Source organism: Nematolebias whitei, chromosome 19 (genome assembly GCF_014905685.2).
Source record: "Nematolebias whitei isolate Nwh7 chromosome 19, NemWhi1, whole genome shotgun sequence".
Taxonomy (NCBI): Eukaryota; Metazoa; Chordata; class Actinopteri; order Cyprinodontiformes; family Rivulidae; genus Nematolebias; species Nematolebias whitei.
In genome coordinates this window covers 36,713,024-36,740,427 of record NC_056516.1, presented here as the reverse complement: position 1 = coordinate 36,740,427, position 27,404 = coordinate 36,713,024, and the positions used below count along the sequence as shown (strand labels likewise).

General features: G+C 42.5%; 3 protein-coding genes across 4 annotated transcripts in view; 1 reads left to right on the top strand and 2 right to left on the bottom strand.

The window, feature by feature from the left end:
- chd4a (chromodomain helicase DNA binding protein 4a) overlaps positions 1–20,612 on the top strand; it is a 30,022-nt gene extending 9,410 nt beyond the window's left edge. For both annotated transcript variants that reach the window (XM_037692916.1, XM_037692917.1), the window contains exons 5-41: positions 1,046–1,164; positions 1,246–1,514; positions 1,599–1,729; positions 1,829–1,967; positions 2,638–2,807; positions 2,888–3,121; positions 3,198–3,401; positions 3,588–3,796; positions 4,048–4,179; positions 4,270–4,372; positions 4,499–4,690; positions 9,003–9,203; positions 9,296–9,433; positions 9,702–9,823; positions 10,656–10,829; positions 10,912–11,053; positions 11,529–11,660; positions 11,754–11,871; positions 11,978–12,102; positions 12,181–12,273; positions 12,423–12,561; positions 12,636–12,805; positions 12,889–13,066; positions 13,177–13,266; positions 13,468–13,559; positions 13,668–13,801; positions 13,879–14,023; positions 14,540–14,693; positions 14,786–14,895; positions 14,977–15,217; positions 15,292–15,357; positions 15,969–16,145; positions 16,227–16,335; positions 17,161–17,293; positions 17,376–17,571; positions 17,655–17,824; positions 20,307–20,612. In XM_037692916.1, coding sequence (XP_037548844.1) covers positions 1,046–1,164; positions 1,246–1,514; positions 1,599–1,729; positions 1,829–1,967; positions 2,638–2,807; positions 2,888–3,121; positions 3,198–3,401; positions 3,588–3,796; positions 4,048–4,179; positions 4,270–4,372; positions 4,499–4,690; positions 9,003–9,203; positions 9,296–9,433; positions 9,702–9,823; positions 10,656–10,829; positions 10,912–11,053; positions 11,529–11,660; positions 11,754–11,871; positions 11,978–12,102; positions 12,181–12,273; positions 12,423–12,561; positions 12,636–12,805; positions 12,889–13,066; positions 13,177–13,266; positions 13,468–13,559; positions 13,668–13,801; positions 13,879–14,023; positions 14,540–14,693; positions 14,786–14,895; positions 14,977–15,217; positions 15,292–15,357; positions 15,969–16,145; positions 16,227–16,335; positions 17,161–17,293; positions 17,376–17,571; positions 17,655–17,824; positions 20,307–20,321 — 5,466 coding nt within the window. In that variant the 3' untranslated portion in view covers positions 20,322–20,612. The remainder of the gene's footprint in view (positions 1–1,045; positions 1,165–1,245; positions 1,515–1,598; positions 1,730–1,828; positions 1,968–2,637; positions 2,808–2,887; positions 3,122–3,197; positions 3,402–3,587; positions 3,797–4,047; positions 4,180–4,269; positions 4,373–4,498; positions 4,691–9,002; positions 9,204–9,295; positions 9,434–9,701; positions 9,824–10,655; positions 10,830–10,911; positions 11,054–11,528; positions 11,661–11,753; positions 11,872–11,977; positions 12,103–12,180; positions 12,274–12,422; positions 12,562–12,635; positions 12,806–12,888; positions 13,067–13,176; positions 13,267–13,467; positions 13,560–13,667; positions 13,802–13,878; positions 14,024–14,539; positions 14,694–14,785; positions 14,896–14,976; positions 15,218–15,291; positions 15,358–15,968; positions 16,146–16,226; positions 16,336–17,160; positions 17,294–17,375; positions 17,572–17,654; positions 17,825–20,306) is intronic.
- The window catches only part of eno2 (enolase 2), a gene marked incomplete at its 5' end in the record, with an annotated part of 167,193 nt that overhangs the window by 82,646 nt on the left and 57,143 nt on the right, over positions 1–27,404 (bottom strand).
- Positions 23,098–26,558, bottom strand: LOC119426011 (vesicle-associated membrane protein 2-like). Its single transcript, XM_037693572.1, has 4 exons — positions 26,412–26,558; positions 26,056–26,214; positions 25,345–25,396; positions 23,098–24,030 (listed from the first exon to the last, which is right to left on the bottom strand). Exons 1-4 carry the CDS (start codon positions 26,556–26,558, stop codon positions 24,014–24,016), a joined length of 375 nt encoding a protein of 124 aa, XP_037549500.1. The 3' UTR covers positions 23,098–24,013.

Genomic DNA, 27,404 nt, shown 5'->3' with positions numbered 1-27,404 from the left:
ATCACCTATAGTACCAAAAGATTATTGCAAAGGGTAAAAAAAAAAAAAAAGGTAAAAAAAATCTGTAATCGATCACCACCAGAGGCAGCAAGGCAGTAATGGTGTTTCCCAGTGTCTTATGTGTCAGAATGTCTGTCCCATTAGCAAAATATCTCAAGAATCAAACCAGTCAGGCTGTACATCAACGGCTAAATGCCTTTTGGATACGACCCAATTCAAAATGGCTGCTACTGTTGATTGGGGAAAAAATATAACAATTCCTATAATGAAGCTAATTTTACAAATATTGAGCTAAGATTAGGCGGTGTAGCTAACATCACTTTAATCACAGCACATTGTGGAGATCATTGCTTCCAAGTCTTGACATTAACTGTTGGAGTCAACCCACTTTGTTAGTAAAATATCTCTAACTATTGTACATATTTCAGTGTAACTCTTAAGGAAGCAATCATTGGATTTACATCTACACCTGAATAAGTTTTGGAGTTGCCACATTCAAGATGGCTGCCACAGCTAATTGACTTTTTTTTTTTTTTATTTAACCTTCACTTGTACAAGTAGTCTCGTTGAGTCACTCATTTTTAAGAGAGACCCGTTTACATATTTGTGTTAATCTACCAGGGTTTTATTTATTTTATTTATTGATATTTTTGTGGTCCAAATTAATTAATATTAATAATAATAATAATGAATTTAATTTGTAATGCACTTTTCATTAACAAAAATTTCAAAGTGATACAAAGTGCAACTAAAATCAGTGATAAAATCAAGTGGAGGCAGAATGGACTTGCTTAAAAAGTAAAGTATTTAAGCTTTATTTTGCTGTTTATTTTAATTGTGCTGACACAGCTAAACAAAAGTTTCAGTCAGCCTGGGCTCTTATTTACCTGTTTGGTGATTAAAACAACACAAAGCTTGATCTGTATCCCAAGTAAATTATTTTTAAATTTTTCACGGACTTATTTGTGTATTCCACTTAAACATCACTGAACAATTTCACTTCTCTGTCTGACTTTAAGTTTCGTTGTTTTGTTGCTTCTTGTAGGAGCCAAAGTCTTCGTCTCAGCTGCTGGACGACTGGGGCATGGAGGATATCGACCACATCTTCACCGAGGAAGACTATCGCTCTCTGACCAACTACAAGGCTTTCAGCCAGTTTGTCAGGTAGACTCCTGCTGCAAGTTAACAGAAATATTCCGTTGTTTCCGTTTCATTTACGATATTCCATCTTTATCCGACCCACAGACCACTTATCGCAGCCAAGAACCCCAAGATCGCTGTGTCAAAGATGATGATGGTTCTTGGTGCAAAGTGGCGTGAGTTCAGCACCAACAACCCCCTGAGAGGAGCGGCTGCTGCTAACGCTGCGCTAGCCACCGCCAACGTACCGGCTGCTGTCGACAGCATGGTGGCAGAGGTTGTCCCCGTAGCAGCTCCGGCACCACCGGTCCCTGCAGAGCCTCTGCAGACCCCTGCACCACCTATTCGCAAGGCCAAGACCAAGGAAGGCAAAGGTGCTGTGGACGCATAGAGTCAAATAGATGGAGGCAACACTTTCATGTTTCCAGCCTTACGATCTTCCCTGAATCTTTTTGCAGGACCCAACGCTCGCAAGAAGTCCAAACCTGCTCCCAAGCCACAAGAGAAGAAGAATAACGTCAAAACTAAGAAGGTCGCTCCTTTAAAAATCAAACTGGGAGGCTTCAACAGCAAGAGGAAACGCTCATCGGTACATTTTTCCTTGTTTTGCGTTCACAGTATAAACGTAAAGCAGGCGTACGAGAGACGTCTCTTACTACAAGTTGGTGTTTGTTTCTGGTGTGCGCAGAGCGAAGAGGACGAGCCCGACGTCGACAGCGACTTTGAGAACGGCAGCATCCACAGCGTCTCCGTGTCGGAGAGTTCAAACAGCCGCAGCAGCCGCAGCAAGAAGAAGCCCTCCAAGAACAAACCCAAAAAGAAAAAGGGTATCTTGTTTTTAGCACTTTAGCCCAGTGGTTCCCAGTTCTGGTCCTCGAGGAACACCAACCTGCGTGTTTTAGTTGTTCCACCTGGTTCAGTGACTTAATTACTTCAAGTTCTGCAGAAGCCTGTTGAATCACCTGATCATTCAAATCAGCTGTGTCAAAGCAGGGAAACAAGTAAAAGATGCAGGAGGGTGTTCCTCAAGGACCAGGGTTGGGAACCACTACTTTATATGTGTGTTGGGAAGTGTTAGCTGCCAGGAAACCCAGTTTATTAAAGATTACAAGTTAAAGTGTCAGCAGATAACGGTAACGCCTGAGTCAAAGGGTTGGATGGATGAGCATGAGGTGAACAGGCACGTTAGTCACTATAACCGAGTCAGTTGAGTGTAGTGAATCGTCTTCTTCACAAGATCAATGGATCGTTGGTGGGTTCACATCAGCAGCCAAAGAGTTATAGTCCCAACCATGACGTGGCTGATTCACTGGAAATCCTTTTTTCTTTCCGACGTTAAATTCACGTGCATTAGTCTCAAAAAGCTAACGGCGTCTGACAAAAGGCGACAAATTCACATCATTATTTCAGCTTTTTTATATCTTAAAGAAAATCTGCAGATTTGACTAAATGTGGGTCACAAGATGTGATTTGCTAAGACTTTTGTCTCGCCATCAGAAGCAGAAGATGGTGACGGATACGAGACGGACCACCAGGACTACTGTGAGGTCTGCCAGCAGGGTGGGGAGATCATCCTGTGCGACACCTGCCCCAGGGCGTACCACATGGTCTGCCTGGACCCCGACATGGAGAAGGCGCCTGAGGGCACCTGGAGCTGCCCGCACTGCGTAAGAAACGAGAAGTTCAGCTTCTTAGACACCAAAAGAACAACAGCTGAAGAGGAAACTGATCTTTCTCTGCATCCCAGGAGAAGGAGGGCATCCAGTGGGAAGCCCGAGAAGACGCGTCCGAGGGAGAGGAGGACAACGGCGAGGCGGGCGAGATGGAGGAGGACGACCACCACATGGAGTTCTGCAGAGTTTGTAAAGACGGAGGAGAGCTCCTCTGCTGCGACTCGTGTCCCTCGTCATACCACATCCACTGCCTCAACCCGCCGCTCCCAGAGATCCCCAACGGAGAGTGGATCTGCCCCCGCTGCACGGTGAGCGGGGTGGGGGTCTGAGTCGAACGTGATGAATAACAAAAGTGATAAATAAAACCCTCCTCCTGCCTTTCAGTGTCCACCTCTAACGAGGAAGGTACAGAAGATCTTAACGTGGCGATGGGGAGACCCTCCTCCTCCAACACCTGTGCCCCGCCCCCCAGACCTCCCGGCTGATGAGCCTGACCCCCCTCCACTGGCAGGACGGTCTGAGAGGGAGTTCTTTGCCAAATGGTCCAACCTGTCCTACTGGCATTGCTCCTGGGTCACAGAGCTGCAGGTGGGAACCTCTACAACACAAAAACAGTCACATTTCTTTTAACTTAAAAAAAAAAAAAAGTTTGCTCTGATTTTTATTTTATTTAAACTTTTATTTTACCAAGAAAGAAATCCTTTGAGATCATGAATTACAAGGACGTCCTTGTACACGCCCTTCACGAGTCCTCTTTAATGATCCTCTGTGCAGCTGGAGATTTACTGCCAGGTGATGTTCAGGAACTACCAGAGGAAGAACGACATGGACGAGCCGCCGCCCATCGACTTCTTAGATGGAGAGGAGGACAAGTTCTTGAAGAGGAAACACAAGGATCCCATGTATGCTCAGCTGGAGGAGAAGTACCTCCGCTTTGGAATCAAGATGGAGTGGCTGTTGATCCACCGCATCCTGAACCACAGGTCAGACATCTCAAACATCCACAAACCTTTCCTGTTCAGAAGGAATTCCCCGAGTCACAACTCCACTTTTCCATTGAAAGACAAAGCTTTAATAAATCAGATGATATTTATGAGCAGACATGGCCAGCATGTTGATGGATACAGATCTATTGAAAATGTTCACAGTGATTAAATCACATATTTTGTCCAGGGAGTTTGGTCTAAAGTGAAAATGACACAAGAAGTTCAGTGTTTTTCTGTTGCCTTTCCAGTGTGGACAGGAAGAACAACGTCCACTATCTGATCAAGTGGCGAGAGCTGCCGTACGACCAGGCGACCTGGGAGTTCGAGGACATGGACATACCCGAGTTTGACCCGTACAAGCAGCAGTACTGGAACCACAGGTGGGATCTGTTCAGCTCAGTCCTGGACGGACGACAGCGGCTTTATTGAAACGGTGGTTCACTAACTGCTTCAAACTTCTGCTTGTTCAGGGAGCTGATAATGGGAGACGACGGCAGGCCAGGGAAGAAGCTCAAGGTGAAGGCAAGGGGGGTGAAGCGGCCGGAGAGACCTCCCGAGAACCCGGTGGTGGATGTAAGTGAACAGATTAAACTGCTGAAAGTTCCCTCCTTTTTTTTTTTTTTTTTTACCAAATGCACAGAAACTGTTCTGAGTCGCCTGAAAACGTGTTCTGAATCTCTTCCTGACTTCTGGTTGCAGCCGACCATTAAATTTGATCGTCAGCCGGACTACCTGGACAGCACAGGGGGGACCCTGCACCCCTACCAGCTGGAGGGTCTTAACTGGCTGCGGTTCTCCTGGGCTCAGGGCACCGACACCATCCTGGCTGATGAGATGGGTTTGGGAAAGACGGTCCAGACGGCTGTTTTCCTCTACTCGCTGTATAAAGAGGTGAGACGCTGGACTGACTCGGGAGAAGTTGGGCCACATATACCAAAACTGTTGTTAGTTTTGAGTGGATATTTTCATTAAATGCTACTTTTGATCTAGCTTGATGGGAATTTTAGCTCCAATTGTAAATAAGAAAACAAGTTAGGTCTTAAATTTTGTTCTTGTCAGCATTTTTATTGAGTTTATTAACATTTATTTAAGGTAAAAACTTAATTTCAGCTCCTAATTCGGTTTTGGTTCTCAGTTTTTTATTCCAGCCCATGTTTTGTAAGAAGCTTTGTGTTGTGCGTGTGCGTCGCTGTTGTTCTGTTGGTCAGGTGGCATCCAGCCATTTTGTACAAGTGAGTTGATTCTGACGACATTAAGTTGGATCTGGAAACAATCAGACAGGTTTCACGTGTGCAGCTGCTGCCACCTTAAGGTGGGAGGTCAGAATGCACTTCCTGCTAAAACCACAAATCCTGTAGCTGGAAGTGATGTTTTTAAAACTCATGTTATTCTGTGGTTGGTGTCTCTACGGGGCAGAAACCAGCCTTCAAGCTGACGAGGCACAACCCTGGACTGAGACACCGAAAGTCTTGAAAGTCTCACTTTGTGTTTCTTTTTTTTATGTTGGTGTCGTCACGGTTGCACATACAGAAAAGACAAAAATCATTCAAATCGTCTCGACTTCCTTCAAACAGTGGGCTTACTGCATCAGCCGTCTGCAACAGTCTGTAAATCAGGTCACTCAGTAGTAGGGGTGTAACGGTACGCTCAAATCACATTTTGGTTCGGTTCATTTTCGGTACCAAAAAAAAAAAAAAAAAAAGGCCAAAATGAAGAACTAAAAAATGTTTATTTTGAAAATATGCCAAGTAAACAGTACGTTTGTATAAAAATAAATAAAAGCGACCCATTTGGATGATATTTTAAATAAAAGGCACTCTTTACAATAAATAAACTATACTAACAATAATAACAATCTTAATAAATACAATAAGAGTCAGAACCAGAACAATAAGCAGCAAGTTTACAATCTAACTAATCAAGTTTTAAGTTTTTGACCAAAAAGACCAACTTGTCCACATTTTCTGCCAAAAGCTCAGATCTAGTTGCAGTGACATCATCTCCAGCAGTGGAGGAAACCGCTCATGAACAACAGCAGGAATAGAGAGGTAGAGCTTTGATAATGTTGCAGCGTGGCTGTTTGGCCTCATTATTAGTCACAACCTCTTGGACCTGGAAAAGTTCAGACTTCACTCGTCACAGATTCTTAGCTGGAGGTGATCTCTGGTGGATTTCCCTGAAGAGGAAGAAGACTCAGCTGCTATCTGTCCCAGACTGGAAATAAAACAAAGAGGTAAAAAAACAAGTTAAGTTAATTAGATAATAATAATAATAATAAAATAATACCTCTTCTTGAACGGTTGTTATGAGGTGGTTGAATCTTTCGTTTATCATCATCAGGACTTTAATCTGGTCCAGGGCTTGTTGACGATCAGTTTTATCTTTTCATAAAGTGCTGCTACAACTTTGTGGCTGAAGTGTTGACGTGATGTCGTATCGGGGCTCAATAACTTTAAAGCCGGCGCATCAACAACATTCGGACGTAGATCCAGAGCTTTAAAAACTCCTGCAGCTTGTGCTGTTGCTCTGGACCGATCTGAATTACCTGATGAAGGTTGTTTAAATGCTGCTGTTATCGCTCTTTGCACCAACTGTAGAAGAGACGTTCACGTTCGGATGATGCCGTTCGACGTGTCGCTGCTGCAGATCCAATCTCCGTGAAACAACGTCGACACACCGCTTTGGATTTGTTCACTTGTCTTTTAACAAGAAACACATAATGTTCCCCAACAGGAGACCGCAACGACATGCTAGAATGCTAATGCTAGCGTGCTGCAAGATAATGGCGCCGTGCTGAAACACGCTTAGGAACTTTAGTTCCGTGGCGCGTAATCTGTCGTTAATAAAATTTAATTAATGAAAAAATAACCGAAACGATACACACGTGAACCGAACGTCCGTACCGAAACGGTTCAGTACACCCACGTGCACCGTTACACCCCTACTTGGTAGTGATGATGGTTCTGGTTAAATTTCAACATATTTCTTTAACGGGTTTGTTCATATATTTAGTGTTGGTCTTAATCGAACAATATGTTTGCCAGTAATCGATGAGGTGGTGTTACGTTTCTGTAAAATATTGAGCCACAATTCCTCTGATATTGTCAAATGAGGTGACCAGACCAATAATGAACGGGCTAATGAGATGATTCAAAATTAGGGAAATGTATTTTGTGATTTATATATTTTTGCAAGCAACGGCAAGAATTTATAAATGAGGAAAAGTCACGTTTATCTTTGCTTCTTTTGGATTATTGTTTTCACATTTTTGAACATCTGTTTTCTTTTGATTGTGACATCACAACATGTGTTTTAATGGTGAGTGCAAAGCTGCGAGAAACACGGTGGTACTTAATCAGAATTTTGTGTTCAGTATCAGCAGTTTGTGGGCGGCTGTGGCTGAGTGGTTAGAGCAGTCGTCCTCCAATGGGAGAGCTGGGGGTTCAATTCCACCAGCAGTCACATGCCCAAGTGTCCCTGAGCAAGACACTGAACCCCTCATTGCCTCCAGTGTGTGTCCCATCAGTGTATGAATGTGATCTAAAGCTCTGATTAGTCTATAGAGTGATTTTTTTTTTTTTTGTATAGATATAGTAAAGTTGTGTATGAATGGGTAAATGAGGCACAGATTATGTTGTAAAGTGCTTTGAATATCTCGATCAGATAGAAAGGCGCTGGGGTTGGGTGATATGGATCAAAATTAATATCGATATTTTTTAGATGGATGGCGATATACGATATATCGATTTTTTTTCTTCCATAAAGTAATAACAAAATATATTTCTGAGTCAAAGCTTTGTCACACAGGCACCTTTATTAACAAACGGCTATAACTGTACAAAATAAATGTCTCAAAAATAAAACAAGTTTTTTTTTTCCCTTGTAACACAGCTGCGCATTTAAAGTTTAAACAGAAAACGTGCAGAGCAAACGCAACGAAAGACTGACGCTCTTTAAAAAGTCTGATTCTAATGAAGTGTATTCATTCAACCTTTATTAACAAAAACACCACGTTGTCGTGTAATTTGTTTGTTTACTGAGCTCGGTTCTGTTTGGTTATGGCTTGTTTTTTTCTGAATTTCATGGTTCCTATGCTCTTGAACGCACCGCTCTGTGTAAAGTGCCGTGCTGCGCATTGGAGATTTTTCTCTCCTGACACCGATGGAGCCTTGCTGTTTGAGCTTCTCTGTTTGCTCTTTACTGGTTACTGCTGTGTGTAAATACCAGAAGAAACACAGTAAATAAACCGCCCTAAGCTGGTTATCTGTCTCCTGTGTCGTTTAATGAGAAGACGACTTCATACGTTGCCGCTCTAAACCAGTTCATTAACACCAAACCTCTCCTTTGTAGCAGCTGCCCAGTCATTTTAACGCCTGTCAGGAATTTCATCCATGTCACCAGAGCGTCTCCACTGTGAACAAAGACCTCTTGTGACGATTGATATCTGCATATGCATCTTAGCTTGTTCACAGTAGGAGCTGCAGCAGCAGGAGGGGGGGGGGGAGCGGGTGGGGGCTGGGTTTGTATTCAGTGAGGGAGAGGAGGGGCCGCGACGCGTGAAGGTGCAGACTGGGAGAAAAACTGGTGGATTTTCAAGTATAATTATAACCACGTAGCGTATGAGACCGTATCGTTTTATATCGATATCGTCTCTTTTTATATCGCGTATGAAATTATATCGATATTTTTAAAATATCTATATCGCCCAGCCCTAAAAGGCGCTACACAAGTACAGTCCATTTACCATTTTGTCAGTTAAACAGCAGCTGGTTCCAGCTTGAATTAAATGTTTGTTTGATTGTACGCTTGGCCTCGGTTCAATAAGAAATTAAAAAAATTGTAAATATTGTAAGATAATTTTATAATTCTATTTAGAAAGTGGTCAAATGAATCTGGATTTATTTAGTGAAAAAACCTCGACTTGAATCAATTTTATTACATTCACCGACGTGTATGCTCCGTTTGTTTATATAATTAGAAATGCGTAAAAATATGTTTTAGCAATATATCGATAAATTATTATATATTGTTGTATTTGCAATTAGACGTTTTGCTTTCTAAATTGTTTAAGTATTAAAGTTCTTTACAAGTAATTGATGCAGATCAGCACGCTGTAATACAGCTGTTACAAACGTCTTTTTACTGACAGATGTTTACGTGTTACTGTGAAGGAGTTACACTGGTTCCCTCTGTCCACCTTCAGGGCCACTCCAAGGGGCCGTTTCTGGTCAGCGCTCCTCTGTCCACCATCATTAACTGGGAGCGGGAGTTTGAGATGTGGGCTCCCGACATGTACGTGGTGACGTACGTCGGTGACAAAGACAGCCGAGCCATCATCAGGGAGAACGAGTTCTCCTTTGAGGACAACGCCATCCGAGCAGGGAAGAGGGCGTCCAGGATGAAGGTAAAAGGAGACCACGGTGTAGAAATCAGGAACTGAAGTTCTAGAAAAAAGGTTTAAACTTGCACATCGCCGGTTCCGTTTTCTCCCAACAGAAAGACTCGTCTATCAAGTTCCACGTTCTGCTGACGTCGTACGAGCTGATCACCATCGACATGGCCGCCCTGGGTTCTATAGACTGGGCATGCCTGGTGGTGGACGAGGCCCACAGGCTGAAGAACAACCAGTCCAAGGTAAGCTCAAAACTTCACCCACGTTCAAACCAGTCCCTGGAACTGGCCAGTTTGTGCCAAAGGGCCAATAAAATTCAGCCTCCACTAAAATTTAAGCTTTTTATCCATTTTTCTAGAATATATTTAACCTTCTGCTTTATTTTCCTAATTGTCGTTGCTTGCTTGACTTTATTCAAACAGTTGTGAATGTTTTTGATGTAACGACACGTGTAGCTGTGCTCAACCTGAACCCTTTGTAAACATGTGTGTTTGTGTGCACCGTCTTCAGTTTTTCCGGGTGTTGAACAACTACCCTCTGCAGCACAAACTGCTGCTGACTGGAACGCCTCTGCAGAACAACCTGGAGGAGCTTTTCCACCTGCTCAACTTCCTCACGCCCGAGAGGTTCAGGTACGTACGGTGGAGAATCCCTCGTGTTCTTCGTTTGTTCGGAGGGCAGCTATAAAAATATATCTTTTTATTAACATCTTTGTTTCATGCGGCAGGACGAATAAAAGCATGACTTTAACCTGTTCTGCTTTGTTCCAGGAACAATTTTTTGTGTTCAAGATTTATCACTTTAGTTTTCTCTCAGTTTCTTTAGTTTTTAGTGGCTTTCAACAGCTTTACGGTTAAAATGTTCCAGTTTTTTTAAACCGTTAATAAATAGGCTGTAGATTCATTTAGTAAAAGCTGTTTTTTTTATTATTTTATACCCTTAAAGCTTTGTCTGGGTGTTTTGATCAGATGATTTATGTGTTTTAATCTAATGAGTGCCAGAAACTAACTCTGAGCACATTATACGTAATTCCTACTTACAACTCATCTCTTCAGTTTGGCTTTGACACCACGTGAGATGTTGATTTTAGTTCATCGTACAAAAATAAAAAAGTCGTATTGTGCTGTTCTTTTCATGCTGTTGAGTTACTTCTTATTGTCTTTTATTCATCGTTTTGTACAGTACACATGAATGAAGTTGGCTGGACTGGATTTAATCTCATTCAGCTGACACTTATGTGAAAACCTCGCAGGAGCTTTACAAATATTTACATTACTCTTTGAAAAAAAAAAACTTCAGGAATCAATTGTGTTGCCATAAAGGTCCCAATTAAGAACTAAACTTGAGCAGGAAACCATGAAATGTAAGTTTACTCAGAAATAAGAGAAAACTCCAACCGTTAGAGCACCAAGCATCTCAGGGGCTGCAAGAATAACCTCGCCCGTTTTGTGTTTTTATCTGCAGCAAATTGGAGGTTTTCCTGGAGGAGTTTGCTGATATCGCAAAAGAAGACCAGATCAAGAAGCTGCACGACATGCTGGGTCCGCACATGCTCAGAAGGTTGAAGGCCGACGTCTTTAAACACATGCCGTCCAAGACCGAGCTCATCGTTCGAGTGGAGCTCAGCCCCATGCAGAAGTGAGTGAAGCTTTGCTGCTGAAACGAGAAACCAGGAAAAATGCCAACGCTAACCCTGGATGCCGCTGCTTTTTGTTGGCAGGAAATACTACAAATTCATCTTGACGAGAAACTTTGAGGCCCTCAACACAAAAGGAGGTGGAAACCAGGTTTCACTGCTGAACGTCGTCATGGACCTCAAGAAGTGCTGCAACCACCCCTACCTGTTCCCTGGAGCCGCCATGGTACGAGCCAGACGCCTGGCACGAATAAACCTGTCACCATAACTAATTTTGCAGGGCGATTAATCGTCTCTGAAATTATTGCGATAAACGATAATATTGTTTGAAATTTAATCATTAGTAATTATTGCCAAATTTAAGAAGAAATGTTAACGGCCTGTTAACTTCTCAGCTTAGCTGCTTTTAACGATCCGCAAAGGTGATTTTGGACGGTTAAAACAGATTTTAAAGAGAAAGGGAGGAGTTACCGGAGTTGAGCCTTTTGTCGTCCAGTGTCTTCAGTAGAAAGAGAGACACGAAGAAACGACAAAGCCGATAAATGAAAATGAGGTCGATGATTTTTTATTTTTTGATAATTGTTTATCGCGACAGGCCTAGGCAGGACCCACTAGCGGCTTATTTATCTATTTGTTTTATTCCATCTTTATTTCAGTTAAACACTCTTAAAATTTGAGTTTTGTTTGGTCACTTCAATCAGGAAGCTCCCAAGATGCCCAACGGGATGTACGATGGGAACGCTCTCACAAAGTCTTCTGGGAAGCTGCTGTTGCTGCAGAAGATGATGAGGAAGCTGAAGGAGGGAGGACACCGAGTGCTGATTTTCTCTCAGGTCAGGAACTTTATTAAAACCATTGCTTTAAAACAAAAGTTGTCTAAACACGTTTTTGTCTTCTTAACGAGTCCTTGTCTGTTCTGCCGGCAGATGACCAAAATGTTGGATCTGCTGGAGGACTTCCTTGAGAACGAGGGGTACAAATATGAGAGGATTGATGGAGGGATCACTGGAGGGATGAGACAAGAAGCTATCGATCGTTTTAACGGTGATCTTGTCTCTTTTGATTCTGCTTTTTCTATTTTGAAGCATCGTTTTTAATCCTGTCCTCTTAAAAAAACACCACATTTACTGTTTAAATCTTTCTCCCTCAGCTCCGGGTGCTCAGCAGTTTGCCTTCTTGCTCTCGACGAGAGCTGGAGGTTTGGGCATCAATCTGGCCACAGCCGACACGGTCATCATTTATGACTCTGACTGGAATCCTCACAACGACATCCAGGTACAAAACAACTTGTTTTTTTAAATGATAAAAAAGGTGGTTAAATAATGTTATTTAAGTTTTTTCCCTCGTGTTCAGGCCTTCAGCAGAGCTCATCGTATCGGTCAAAACAGAAAAGTCATGATCTACCGGTTCGTCACTAAGGCCTCAGTGGAGGAGAGGATTACTCAGGTAGATGTTGTATTTGGGTTTTTACCGTCACCTAAAGCAGAAAAAACAAACCTGGGATTTATTTTTAGTTTTACTGCAGCCACGTCTAGAATCAAACAGCAGCTCATCCCATAACACCGAGCTTTTCTTTTATTGTGTCTCTGTGTCAGGTTGCCAAAAAGAAGATGATGCTCACTCACCTGGTGGTCCGACCTGGTCTCGGATCCAAGACCGGCTCCATGTCCAAACAGGAGCTGGACGACATTCTCAAGTTTGGAACTGAGGCGCTCTTTAAGGACGAGGGAGAAGGTGAGGAAGGGTTCATCTACAACAGTAAAGACTAAAAGAAAAAGAACCGCATCAGCGCGTTTGTGCTTCACCAGGTGAGAACAAGGAGGAGGACAGCAGCATCATTCACTACGACGACAAAGCCATCGACCGACTGCTGGACAGGAACCAGGACGCCACAGACGACACGGAGCTGCAGAGCATGAACGAGTACCTGAGCTCCTTCAAAGTTGCCCAGTATGTGGTGAAAGACGAGGAGGAGGAGGTGAGACTGGGACCAGCTGCAGTTCAATCACATCTTTTTAATTTATTTTTAATTCTCAAACTGTTCTACTGTCTGTCGCTCAGGAGGAAGAGGTGCAGCGGGAGATCATCAAGCAGGAGGAGAGCGTCGATCCCGATTACTGGGAGAAGCTGCTGCGGCACCATTACGAGCAGCAACAGGAGGATCTGGCCCGAAACCTGGGCAAAGGAAAACGGATCCGCAAGCAGGTCAACTACAACGACGGCTCGCAGGAAGACAGAGGTCCGTCATTTCCTGTCATTTGTTTCCAATAATTCAAACAACCAGTCATATTTTAGTTGTTTTACTGCATCAAAATAATAAACGTCCTCCGTTTTGTTTGTGCCTGACAGCTGATTGGCAGGACGACCAATCAGACGGCCAATCGGATTACTCCGTGGCTTCTGAGGAGGCTGACGAGGACTTCGACGAGAGATCAGAAGGTGAGAGCCACTTTGTTTTTATTTCTTTTACTTTCGGTCCTTTAGTAGCTCCCGGCCAAGTTCTAACCCAAAGTATAAATCTCCTTTCATTTCCAAAGTTTGAAGTAATAATTTAGATTATTTGTATTTGAACGCTTCAGTTCTGTGGAAACAAAATGTATTTAAATCGTAATAAGATTTTTGTGGTTTCGTATTCTGCAGCCAACTCTCGCAGGCCGAACAGGAAGGGCCTGAGGAATGACAAAGACAAACCACTGCCCCCCCTGCTGGCCAGGGTGGGAGGCAACATTGAGGTGAGGGGCTCTGCTCCTGTTTAAAGCCAAATAATAATAATTAATTCTGCAGATTATCTGCCTGTAAGGACAGAGTTATCAGACGTTTTATGGTTTTCTTGTTTCCAGGTGTTGGGTTTCAACTCTCGGCAGAGGAAGGCCTTCCTGAATGCAGTGATGCGTTATGGGATGCCTCCCCAGGATGCCTTCACCACCCAGTGGCTGGTCCGGGACCTGCGAGGCAAATCAGAGAAAGAGTTCAAGTAAGTGGAAGTTCATCTTCTTTCCAGATGTCATACCCACGTTTTCCCGACGCCTTTCATTCCTCTCTCTTCCTCAGGGCCTATGTCTCCTTGTTCATGCGTCACCTGTGTGAACCTGGAGCGGACGGCGCCGAAACCTTCGCAGACGGCGTCCCCAGAGAAGGGTTGTCACGGCAACATGTCCTCACGCGCATCGGCGTTATGTCACTTATACGTAAAAAGGTGAAACTTGGATTTTGCTGTTCTTGCGTTCAGTTTTGTTAGTCAAGTTACGATTTAAAAAGATGACACAAAAAGACCAAACAAAGTAAAAGGAAGACGTTAAAGTAGATAATCTGACAAAATGTATATATTTTTTTAAATAAAAGTACATTTTAAAACAGAATTGATTTATTAGCGGAAGCAGCAAATATTTTCAGTGACCAAGAACAGTTAGCTGAATGTTTTAATAGAAAAGCGTGATTATTATTTCTGTAACTGGAGACAGTTTCATCTTTAATGGATGTGGAAAAAACCAGTCAAGATTGTTGCTGACCAATAAGACAGACCAGCATGAGATAAATCAAACAAGGTTTTGTGGTTTAAAAATGTCTAAACAAGAAGTCTTAAGATATAAACTTGTTAAATATTACCCATCGGTTATCGTCTTGAACTGAATGGTTGTGGTGTCGCGTCCTAAATGTTTTCTCGTCATAAGAAGCTTTTTGTTCGTCTAACTGGACTCGCTGGTTCTTCCAGGTCCAGGAGTTCGAACATGTGAACGGTCAGTGGTCGATGCCCTGGATGGCCGACCTGGAGGAGAACAAGAGGAATGCAGTTCAGCCTGACTCACCTGGGAAAACCCCGTCCACTGGGACCCCCGCGGACACGCAACCCAACACCCCCGCCCCAGGTAGGACACGCACACACCGACTCTGTTCACGATCGTCATCGTGAAGGTTTAGTCTGCCGAGTGTAACGAGTGAATCCGTTTCTTCTTTGTAGCCGATGACTCTTCAAAGAATGACGAGGCGTCGAAGGACGGAGAGAAGGAGTTGAAGAAGGAGGCCGAGGCCGAGAAGAACGGCAGGGAACCGATCAAAGCCAACAACGAGGTACAAGAAGGATTTATAAATGTGAACACAGACGGATTAGTTTGAGGTGGTTCAATACTGGTTTCTTCATGACATTCACAGGTCATCGCCATCCTGGACGATGACGAGAAGACTCCGCCCACCAAGCAGGAGAAGACGAACGGGGAGGAGGCGATGGACACGGACAAAACGAGCAACGGGGTGACGGAGAGCATGAAGGAGAAGGATGGCGAGAAGGAGGGAGAAAACGAGAAGAGTTCAGAGGGAGGAGACGAAAGCAAACCACCGTCGGAGACAAAGACGGAGGGGTCAGAGGTCAAACCTGAGGACTCCGAGGTCAAAGGTAAAACTTGTCCATTTTTTGAGGGATCTACAGTAACTGCATTTTTTTGGTCCTAATAGTTTTTTATTCTGCAGCAGAGGAAAAGAAGGAAGATAAAACGGAAAAGATGGACACGACTCCTGCTGCAGATGAAAAGAAAGGTACCAGAAGCTTCTCTTTAAACTAGGGATGCACGATATTATCGGCTTGGTATCGGTATCGGCTGATATTAGCGATAAAGTTAAATATCGGACATCGGCCTTTCCATTATTAAAAAAAAATACAACTTCACCGAAATAAAAGGCTTCTGTTTTAAATTAAATTTTAATTTAAGAAACTATCAAGTTTATCTATTAATGCACTACTTATCTGCTTTTCACTTGTCGCTTGTGAACAGGTTGAGTGTAGATTGGTGAAGATTTACCGATCAGCTCTGTTCGAGTGTTGTCATTGTGTTAAGAGTAAATGTCATGAATACATTTGACATTAAACATAATCCAGGTTGAAGCGTTGCATCATTTTCAATCCCCTTTTTGACATCTGCATTTGGTCGCAGGCCAAATTGACAAAGACCATTCAGAATAATGTATTTTAATTCCACAGCTGTGTAGTTTCTGTAAGTAGGTCTAAGGAAATAAGTATCGGTTATCGCCCAAATAAGTTTTAACATATCGCATATCGGCCAAAAATCCAATATTGTGCATCCCTACATTAAATGTTCCCGTTTGTGCTCTGATGTGCCGTAACGACTCCCCCTCTGTTGTTTCTGAAGACCTGAAGGAGGACAAAGATGCTCTGAAACCAGAGGAGGCGACCAAACTTCAGAACGGCGACGGCACCAAAGAGAGCTTGGCGTCGGCAGCGGCCTCCACGGGGAGCAGCGTCAGCGAGGAGAAGAAAAAGGCGAAAACACGATTCATGTTCAACATCGCAGACGGAGGATTCACAGGTTCAAGCCCAGGCGCTCGGAAACGAACCCTAAACATGTTGGTTTGGATGAAATCTCTGACATCATCTGGTTTCTCCTCAGAGCTCCACTCTTTGTGGCAGAACGAGGAGCGAGCCGCCACAGTTACCAAAAAAACCAACGAGATCTGGCACCGCCGCCACGACTACTGGCTGCTGGCTGGTATCATACAGTATCCTTTACTCATCTGAGCGATGACCCGCTCGTTTGTCTGGAATCCCCTGAGTAGGCCTGTCACAATTAATCAATTAATCGCATGATAAATGAAAATTATCAACCTCGTTTTCATTTATCGGTTTTAGCGTTTCTTCATGTCTCTCTCTTTGTACTGAAGACACTGGATGACAAAAGGCTCAACTCTGGTGCTGACCCCTCTCTTTTCTCTCTAAAATCTGTTTTAACCGTCCAGAATAACACTTTTGGACGGTTAAAAGCAGCTAAGCTACGAGCTCAGCTAACAGGCCGACCTCGGGGAACAAAACCTCCGTCTTGTGGAGGCTCCAAAATTCACAGTTGAAATCCGTACCTTCGTGTTTTTCTCTGCAAGAAGAAGCTGAGAACTTGTTTACTGATTTTATTTAATTTTTATTAAAAGCTTTGTGTGATAAATGCTATGCTAAAGAGCTCAAACCACACTGAGCTTCTGCCATTTTGAAAACAACAACAAAAAAAAAGAGACAACCCATGTCACGTCAAGGGGCCTCCCTCCCATTTTTCTTGAGACACGCTGCTTGCTCCCTCACTATCCATCCTTCGGCTCAGGCTTATACTGCCATCCAAAAAGGTACTGCACACAAAATAAATTAAACCTTTCTTCTTAAATTTGACAATAATTACTAATTATTGTCAAATTTCACTCAATATTATCGATTATCGCAATAATTTCTGAGACAATTAATCGCCCAGCAAAATTAGTTATAGTGACGGACCTAGTCTGAGGGTGCGCCTGTGAAATGTTCCTCTGCTCGTCGTTTCCTTTGACCGTCGCTCTCTTCAGACACGGTTACGCTCGCTGGCAGGACATCCAGAACGACGTGAGGTTCGCCATTCTCAACGAGCCTTTTAAAGGAGAGATGAACAGGGGCAACTTCCTGGAAATCAAGAACAAGTTCCTGGCCCGGAGATTTAAGGTGATTACTTGGACTGTCTGATGTTTTTATTAAAGATAAACTGTTGGGATGTCCTCCGACGCTGACTTTCCATCTGCCTCAGTTGTTGGAGCAAGCGTTGGTGATCGAGGAGCAGCTGCGTCGTGCCGCCTACCTCAACATGTCTGAGGACCCCTCCCACCCCTCCATGGCTCTGAACACCCGCTTCAGTGAGGTGGAGTGTCTGGCAGAGTCCCACCAGCATCTCAGCAAGGAGTCTATGTCCGGGAACAAACCGGCCAACGCCGTCTTGCACAAAGGTACACGCTCTGAGCGGACGGAGAATGTCGGGTCAGCTCTGCTCCAGATGTTGCCGTTTCTGACTCTTCTCTCTGCGCCTCAGTGCTGAAGCAGCTGGAAGAGCTGCTGAGTGACATGAAGGCAGATGTGACCCGCCTCCCGGCAACCATCGCTCGGATACCGCCGGTGGCCGTGAGACTCCAGATGTCTGAGAGGAACATCCTGAGCCGCCTAGCGAGCCGAGGGACGGACACTCAGGCACAGACACAGCAGGTGAACTTATTCCTTTAGTCATTTTTTACAGTAGTCCCTCGTTTATCTCCGGGGGGGGGGGGGGGGTCGTTCCAAACAACCCCGCTAGGGCTGGGCGATATGGACCAAAATTAATATCTTGATATTTTTAAGATGAATGGTGATATACGATGTACATCTCAATATTTTTTTTCTTTCCATAAATAATAAAAAATATATTTCTGCGTCAAAGCGTAGTCCTAATTGTCACACAGGCGCCTTTATTAACAAACAGCTGTAACTACAAAATAAATGTCTCAGAAATAAAGTTTTTTTTCCTACATAACAACCAAATACTGTGCACTTAAAATTTAAACAGAAAGCATACAAAGGCTGATTCTAATGGTGTATCCAATCAACCTTTGTTAACCTTTATTAACAAACAGCTGTTAGTAACTGGGACCCTGTGTACACAGTTTCGTTCCATGTACCACGTGGTGCGAATGACAAACTCTGACTCTGAAAGCCCACATGGTTGTATATTTGTTTCTTTCAGAATTGTATGGTTCCTGTGCTCTTGAACGCACCGTGGCTGTTCTGATGCTAGTGAACGCACCGCTCTGTAAAGTGCTGTGCTGCGTGCCGTGCGTTGGAGATTTTTCTCTCCTGGCACCGACGCAGCCTTGCTGTTTGAGCTTCTGTTTGCGCGTTGTTACTGCTGTGTGTAAATACCAGAAGAAACTAGGGTTTAGTCGATTCTAGGACATCTTGGGAGTTTTTATATTTCACGTCGACCAGTCGCCACCGCCCGCCCCGCTGTTCCCATCCCTATTCCACCCAATCCACTGGGTGGGTTAAATAAAACAAGACAGAACAGCTGTTCTTTTGTTTTTTACGTGCCGCACGTTTCTTTCACTTTTGCAGCTTAATAATAGTTTTGGTTTTCCTGTGACTTATTTGCAGTATGATAAACGGTAGGAGCATAAATATACACCCAATGTTTTGTTGTTTGTTTTATTATGATATGGCGTCCTGAGATCCTATGACGTTGTCGACTCGACTTTTATCACGTTAAAGTTGACTTTAAAAATATGTAGTCGTTCAACCCCTAGAAGAAACGCAGCAATTAAATCACCCTAAGCTGGTTATCTGTCTCCGTGTTTTTTTTAATGAGAAGACGACTTCATACCTGGCCGCTCTAAACCAGTTGATGTCCTGGAGAACACCAAACCTCTCCTTTGTAGCAGCTACCCAGTCATGTTCACACATCTGGAATTTACACCCATGTCACCAGAGTGTCTCCACTGTGAGTCAACAAAACAAAGTGACGATTGATATCTGCGTATGCATCTAGCTTGTTCACAGTGGGAGCTGCAGGAGGCGGGGGGGAGCGGGTGAGGGGCTGGGTTTGTATTCAGTGAGGGAGAGGAGGAGGGGCCACGTGAAGGCACGGACTGGCAGAAAAGTGCTGAGTCAGTCAAAGGGGTTTTAGTATACTGTACTTATATTTAGTATAATTATAACTTATAACAAGTATAATTATAACTACGTAGAGTATAAGACTATATCGATATAGTCTAATTTTTTATCGCGTATGAAATTATCTCTATTTTAAAAATATCTATCGCCCAACCCTAACCCCCGCGATAAGTGGAAAACCACGAAGTAGGAACGCTGTATTTATTTTAGATTTTATATATTTTAAGGCTTTATGAAACATTCCTACACTCTTGCAACGTTCTAAACTCTTAAATCTGCATAATTTCAAGAACATACGTATATGTACTGCACAGTAGCTACGTACGGCAACATTTTGTATGGGTACTCACCAGCCTTGGTCCGGTTCTGGTCCGGTTCTGATCGGCTCTCTGCAGCCGTTGAGCACCAAGATGTTTTTAGAGAGACAGCACAAAACCACACAAAGGTCCTGATCGAGTCCAGATAATCCAGAGGGATCCGGATGAAAAAAGTCCGAGCGAGCTCTGGAGAAGACACCGGACCTCCAAGCAACGCCTCCCCGCTCGAGAGGCTTCCTGGGCCGTCGAGCAGCGCTCGGATTGACCGGTGAGGCTGGAAGTCCGGTTCTGGTCCAATTCCCACAGTCCCTTGCATCCACTGAGCGCCGAAGTCACTTTCAATAAGGACCAAACTTTTTTCAGATCGAATCAAAACTTTCCCTCCATTTCAGCAGAAAGCTGTGGCCGGAAGCACTGTTGGCTTCTGGGTAATGTAGTCCTTTTGACTGGTGATACAGTAAAGAATTATTGAGAGAAAACTACAAAATGGCCAAAGTTTTTTCGTTAACTTTTTACTGTATCCTGTACCGTCCCAATCACGTGAGTAATGTTAAAGCTGACCATCGTGTGTCGTGTACAATCTTACATTGAAAAACCACAAAAGAGTGAGTCCGCAAAAGTCGAACCGCGAAGTAGCGAGGGACTACTGTAAATGTTCTTATCTTCTTAAATCTGTTTATTTTTAATATGCTTGACACTAAATGTATTTTTTGTTTCTCGTCCGTCAGATGTCGCAGCAGTAGACTGAAAATCGTCTCTAACTTCAGAAACCACCCCCTGCCTCACGTCAACATTCCTGATTGGTGCACAGCAGAATGACGGACAGCGCGTCCAAAGCTCGAAGCCACGCCCCCGTCCACTTCTCACCTCAGACGGACTTTACAGAAATGTTTTCAGGAGGATCCAAACGCTCCGGTTCCCCCAACAAAATGAGGCCGTGGACAGAAACGCGTTTTTTTATTTTTTCTCCCCGTTTTTTTTTTTCAATTTCTGTATTAATATTATTGATATAATGTTATTATGATGTTTTTTTTGGGACCTGAATAAAAAATGAAAACAGTCTGTTGGTTTGCTCAGTTAAGAAGAGGTGGGCATCAATGGGCCGACGAGGTAATACAAACTTTAATGTATATTTCTTCAATAAGCTGATAAGTTTTGTAGGACTGGAGATAAATTCAGTTTCAGAGAAATAACCTCGAAGGTTTTTACAGAAAACAGTTTTAGACCGACTCATCACCGGAGACGTGAACATCTGAAAGGACACGTTTATCCGTCAGAAGCTGCTGGACATCGACTTGTCCCTCGGTGGTTCTCATTTTGAGCTTAAGGTACGGTTTTAACGTCCGTTTTTAAAACCTAACGTGGATCAGCACCTAGCAGAAGTCTGGACCTAAAACAAGGAACGGGTTTGAACCAACATTTTTAGCGTTGCAGGTTCAGAAAACACGCAGCAGATGTGTAGACGCACAAGAAAATCCAGCCACATTGGGACGACTTGTCAAACTCCAGGCCCGAGGGCCAAATATGGCCGTTGGAAACATTTTGTTGGGCCCCCCCAAGATGAAATTTTAAAAGTGAAATATTTTTATTGCTTCTCATTTTGCCTAAAAGCTGAGCACGCTTTATTAACTTGTGACTGTTGGCTGCCAATAAGTATTAGTTTGAATTTTTAGTAATCTTTGATTTTCATGTGGAAAAAGTGACGGAACGATGAAACTTGTTGCGGTCAAGAAAAGTGAAATATCTGGAGTGAATGTTTCAGCTGGAACTGGTCCTTGGTTTAAAATCTTTTTTGGTTTTGGCCCATTTCATAATGGTTTGACCCGATTGTTTAAAAGTAGGAATGTTAATGTTGCAATGAAATCCCTGAAACTAGCATCAAAACTGAAATGGAGATTTTAATGTTGAAGACGGTGAGAAGTCATTAAACAGCTGACGGTCAAAGAAAATATCTAATTCTTCATCTTGGAGAAGAAAATTCAGATCTTTTGAAGGTGGAGTAAAAAAGTTAAACAATAATCATTTAACCGGCTGTGGACAGGTTTATTTTTATTTTTTTGAAAGATAAGTTTTAATCTGCTTGGCAATATGCTTTGGACAGGCACCACCATTTTGTAGTTTCAACAATCCTTCACTGTATCACCAGTCAAAAGGACTACATTACCCAGAAGCCAACAGTGCTTCCGGCCACAGCTTTCTGCTGAAATGGAGGGAAAGTTTTGATCCGAGCCGAAAAACCGTTTGGTCCATGTTTGAATAAATTGTTTAACAGCTAATCCACTTTTTCTAGTTCTGTCTTAAAAATAAAATCGTCCAATATCTGAATTTTCATATCGGTTCACGTGAATGCTGTATTTTATTTTTTAAACCTTTACAGCATTTTTAACTTTGCATGACATAATTATTCAGATAGAAAGTTTGTTTCTGCAGGAGGTGCTACAACCAGCTGCTGCTGCTGCTTGAGCTTACAAATAACCATCTTTTTCATGTACCATAAATAAGCATGTTCCGTGTTTTCCGCCGTACTGCCCTATAAGTCTCATCGGTCCAAATATGTCTAATCGAGTGCAAAAATCCATAAATAAGTCGCATCGCCGTATAAGTCTATTATGCGTCACCGCTGACAACCTGGAAATATGGGCCTATTACATGACACAACGGCATGCCAAACTACTCGAGTGCCATCTAGTGGTTGAAAATGGTAGTGTTCAATATTTTCAGTCAGAATGAATAAAAACTGTCAAATCTCAGTCAAAAATTGGTTTATAAATATGGGAGAAAATCCATAAATACGTCGCTTTGCTGTATAAGTTGCAAGGCATGTAGATTATGCAAAAAAACTACGACTTTTATAAGGCGAAAAATACGGTAATGCAAAACTGGCAGCAGTGCAATGGTTTATAGAGCGTTCGCTGTAAAATGTTTGAGGTTGGAGTTTTTAAGTCGGCAGCAGTCCACTCTGGTCCTGCTGTTAGCTCGTTGGGCCAGTCAGAATTAAATTAATTTCTAGAAAATCTTAAGTTTACAGCGCTACATACAACAAGCTGTTGATTTTCCTCAATCGTTCTACGGACCTCCATTTAAAACGAGCTGAACTAACCCTTTATTAAGAAGCTTTGATCCAACAAACAGCTGCTATGAGTCCAGGAGGATAAAAAATAAACTGCATATTTGCAGGCAAACAAACAAGTCTTAACTGATCTGTTTTAGGATGTGAAATGTTTAAATTCACAAAATAAATCTTGTTTTTGACTTTACATCGTGATGAAGTGAATTCTGAAGATTTTAAAACGTTCAGATAGAAAATAAATCGTCCAAACTCCGTTTACGGGACGGTATCGTTTTATTCAACGTTCCAGGCCTCTTTCTGAGCATCATTTAACAAAAGGCTCACGTTTTACAGGGACAACGAAACTGAGCGACGACGAGTGCGTTTTCATAAAACATTTAGTGTTTTTACTGACGAAGAAGCAAAAAAAATCAATCACAAATGCAGATAATTCAGATTTGAAGAGAAGAAACGTGTTTCACATTCAAACAGCATCAGAACTGAAGAGATTCGTAAAACATGAGATTCAGACAAAACCTTTTTAAACAGCATCAGCGCCAACAGCAGGATCAATAAAGCCAATAAAAACAAGAATAGCAGTAAATAACTTGTTTTATAAAGTACAACCCCTCTCTTCCATGCAGCTAAATTCACAGATATAATTGTTTTGCTTGGATTATTTATAAGAGCAAATAATCTCCAATTCTTCCGAAAGTACATCAGTTTAAATACATTTTGCACATATTTGCTTCACAATGCAAATTCACTCGCGACGTGGATTTTCTGATCTTTTAAGCTGTTAAATTTAAGCTGAATGTAAAAAGAAAATGTAAAGATTAAAGTTCGACGTGCGATTTAACAGAACATGAAAACGTGTTTGCTTTGAGACTTTGTGAAACTCCTCGATCAGTTAATTTCATTTTCACAAGAAAAGAACAACAGATGCACCAAACGATTTCTTGTAGATTTTTTTGCTTAAATTCTGCTGCAGGTGAACAAATCTTGCAGAATTATGACAATTAATCTGACAAACAGCTGCTTTAAACTTCAGAAAGCAAGTAAAGATAACAGCGGTGTAACAGGACCAAACGAGGTTTCTGACAGCTTCTGTGGCCGCCTCACCTGGACATGTACAAACTCCTCACAAACCATCAAAAACAGGAAGTTCATGTAATCAAATCTGTCCTGAATCCCCCACACGGTCCTCCCAGTGACATCAGCAACAACAGTTACATTAAACCTGCCAGGAACAGAGGAGGAGCAGGAGGAGCACATCGAAGGCCGTGCATGGAGGTTTGTGAGGAAGAGGAGGGCGGAGAGCAGGAGGAGCACTGACTGGGCTCGGCGGTGATTGTTGGTGCAGACACGTCGTCTTTGCAGAGCAGCTCAGTAGAAAAAATACACTGAGGAGAGAAAAACACTGTTAACAGGAGGAAAAACACTTCGCTGTGATTTTAATCATCTTTAAAATGTTTTAATGGCAGAATGAGGAGAAGTGATGCTACATTCACTGACTTCAGAGAAACAAGAAATCAGACAGAAGAATTACAGCATAAAGAAGTAAAACATTAAATACAATATATTTTACACAAAATTCATAAAGTTTGGATGTGTAAAACAAAAGCAGAACAAAAAACGATTTATATCTTATTTACCTCCTATTTTTTATAGTACAGCCTGCAGGTAAACAAGCCTGACATATTTTTTTTATTTCTTTGGGAAAATATATTATTATTATTTTAAGTTAACCACAGTAAAGTCACAAAGATTGGTCTAAAAATTCAGAAGTAAACAAAATCTGCAATAATCTGCATTACAGGATTATCAATAAATCTGGAAGACTTCTGGAGTAAACTGTTTCAAGCAGCTCTGTTTCAAATACATATTTTAAAATGTTTCTTATTATAGTTGAAAACGATGACAAACATTTAAATATTAAACCTGAACAAGCAGCGTGTTTCTAATTTTAGTTTTCTACATTCGCCTTAGAATCTAGCTGTTTTTTTGTTACCTCTTTCTTTTAGCCATCCTATTTGTAAAAAACAAAAAAACAAAACTGCAGTATGGCTTTTTATAACTGTTTATTGTTGTTGCTGTTGTCCATTGTTGTCATCTTTCTTTGTTGAAATCAGGTCTCTCTTGTAAATGAGTCCTCGAGGCTCAATGGGATTACCTGTCTAAATAAAGGTTGAATTAATTTATAAATGAGATCAAGTCATTCACAGTGGTTCCAACCGTCATCCTTGAGGAACACCATCCTGCATGTTTTATTTGTTTTCCTGATTTGACACACCTAACTTGAATGAATGAGTGATTAACAGCCTTCTACAGAACTTAATAAAATCACTGAATCAGGCGTATTGGAGCAGGAAACAATTGAAACATGCAGGATGGTGTTCCTCAAGGACCAGTGTTGAGAACCATGGAATTAGTGAATAACTAAATTACTTTTTGCATTATGGAAGTTAAATTTTCATTCAACCTTTATTTAGACAAGTAAATCCCATTGAGCCTTGAGGACTCATTTACAAGAGAGACTTGATTGAAATAAAAACATGTTCAAAATGCAGATTAAGATTAAAGTCTGACAAGCATGTGAGTTTATTAAGACAAACATGTTTCACATTTAAATCCTTTGTGTGGATTAAATGCAGTGAAAATAATCAATCATCAGAACTTGTACCTGAAATGACTGAAGGTGTTTGTTGTTTACTTACAGAAGATGACACCAACAAATATAACACCTATAACTGCCATCATGATCATCATCTGCAGGAGAACCAAACAACAAGAGATTAGCTTCAGCCCGACCAGATTAAACAGTTTGTAGAACGAAAAAGCTCTGGATGATTTACGGGATGGATTAGTTTACTGCAGCTGAAAATTCAACCGTTTATAGAAACACTTTTTACATTCTGTGTGATAAAAACGATGCGATCGAAGTTCTCATGAGTACTGGATGGGAGGAGTTGCATCACAGATCACAGCTGGCTGGTTAATCCCTGAACGTCACTGTAATCCAGATTGAGATTTTCCTTCCTCTCTCTCTGGCTCCCCTGTCAGTCAAACTCTCACACCGTGTTCTCTGAACTAATCCTCCAGCTTTTCTCTGATTGGACCATGTGAAGCGCACATCCAGACGACGGGCTGCAACGAGACTGAAACGATTGAAGGAGCGGCCGGTCAGGAAGAACATTTATATATTTCACAAATAAACTTCTTCTGGTGCTGCTCTGGACATGATTTCACTGGGTTTAGGTCAGAAGATTATTAATATGCATAATCTCTGATTATAACCAGGAACAGAAGCTGGAAGTTGAAGCCACAAGGACGAGTGCCCCCTAGTGGCCCACTGCAGTATAGCTTAACTCTAAACCTGTTGTTCTCACAGGAAACAGCTGGTCCAGGTGTGGACAGGTTCGGCTCACCTTGCAGTTTTTCCACCAGTACTTGTTCTTGAGTTTAGCAGCGCTGCTCTCGAACTGCGAGGCTCCGGCCTGCAGGGCGTCGGCCCGATCGTCCAGCTCTGACAGCTTCTGGTCCCGCTCCAAGACTTTGTCCACGTTCACACGCATGATGTCCACCACCTGAGGGACCACACACACCTGTCGTGACTGGATTTATCTCAGACTAGTTGGCTCCATTTGGTATTTTAGTTCGCAGTCAGATTGTTGAAATAAAGCAACACCAGAATAAGTTTCATTTCTCGGTTTAATAATTCAGACAAATGTCTGATTAGTTTGAGGAGAAGCTGGAAAGAACAGAAACGTTGGCGTTCCCTGACCTCGTCCACCTGCGCCTGCGTCTGCTGAAGACGTCTGTTGCTGGTGAGATTAGGAGGCGGAGCTCGAGGGCCCCCCTCACCTTCTGGGGCCCCGGGGGCTCCTGGAGCACCGGCTGCATCTGGAGTCGACCTGCAGGAACAGATCATCATATCAGAGGAAGATGATGAACTGATAATCAGATCAGAGAGGAAGATCATGAACTAATCATTGGATCAGAGAGGAAGATGATGAACCAATCGGTGAGGAGAGGAAGATGATGAATTGATCATCATATCAGAGGAAGATGATGAACCAATCAGTGAGGAGAGGAAGACGATGGACCCACAATCATATCAGAAAGGAAGATGATGAACCGATCATCAGATCAGAGAGGAAGATGATGAACCAATCATCAAATCAGAGAGGAAGATGATGAACAGATCATCAGATCAGAGAGGAAGATGATGAACCAATCATCAGATCAGAGAGGAAGATGATGAACAGATCATCAGATCAGAGAGGAAGATGATGAACAGATCATCAGATCAGAGAGGAAGATGATGAACTGATAATCAGATGAGAGGAAGATGATGAACCACTCGGTGAGGAGATGAAGATGATGAACAGATAAACAGATCAGAGAGGAAGATGATGAACAGATGATCAAATCAGAGAGGAAGATGATGAACCAATCATCAGATCAGGGAGGAAGATGATGAACCGATGATTATATCAGAGGAAGATGATGAACCAATCAGTGAGGAGAGGAAGATGATGAATTGATCATTATATCAGAGGAAGATGATGAACCCATAATCATATCAGAGAGGAAGATGATGAACTGATAATCAGATCAGAGAGGAAGATCATGAACTAATCATTGGATCAGAGAGGAAGATGATGAACCAATCGGTGAGGAGAGGAAGATGATGAACAGATCATCAGATCATAGAGGAAGACGATGAACAGATCATCAGATCATAGAGGAAGATGATGAACAGATCATCAGATCA

Coding starts and splice junctions, on each gene's coding strand:
- LOC119426011 (XM_037693572.1), bottom strand. CDS start 26,558: ATGATCTGTTCCTGCAGGTCGACTCCAGATGCAGCCGGTGCTCCAGGA. Junction 26,215..26,411: donor CGCAGGCGCAGGTGGACGAG/GTCAGGGAACGC, acceptor GTGGTCCCTCAG/GTGGTGGACATCATGCGTGT. Junction 25,397..26,055: donor ACTGGTGGAAAAACTGCAAG/GTGAGCCGAACC, acceptor GTTCTCCTGCAG/ATGATGATCATGATGGCAGT.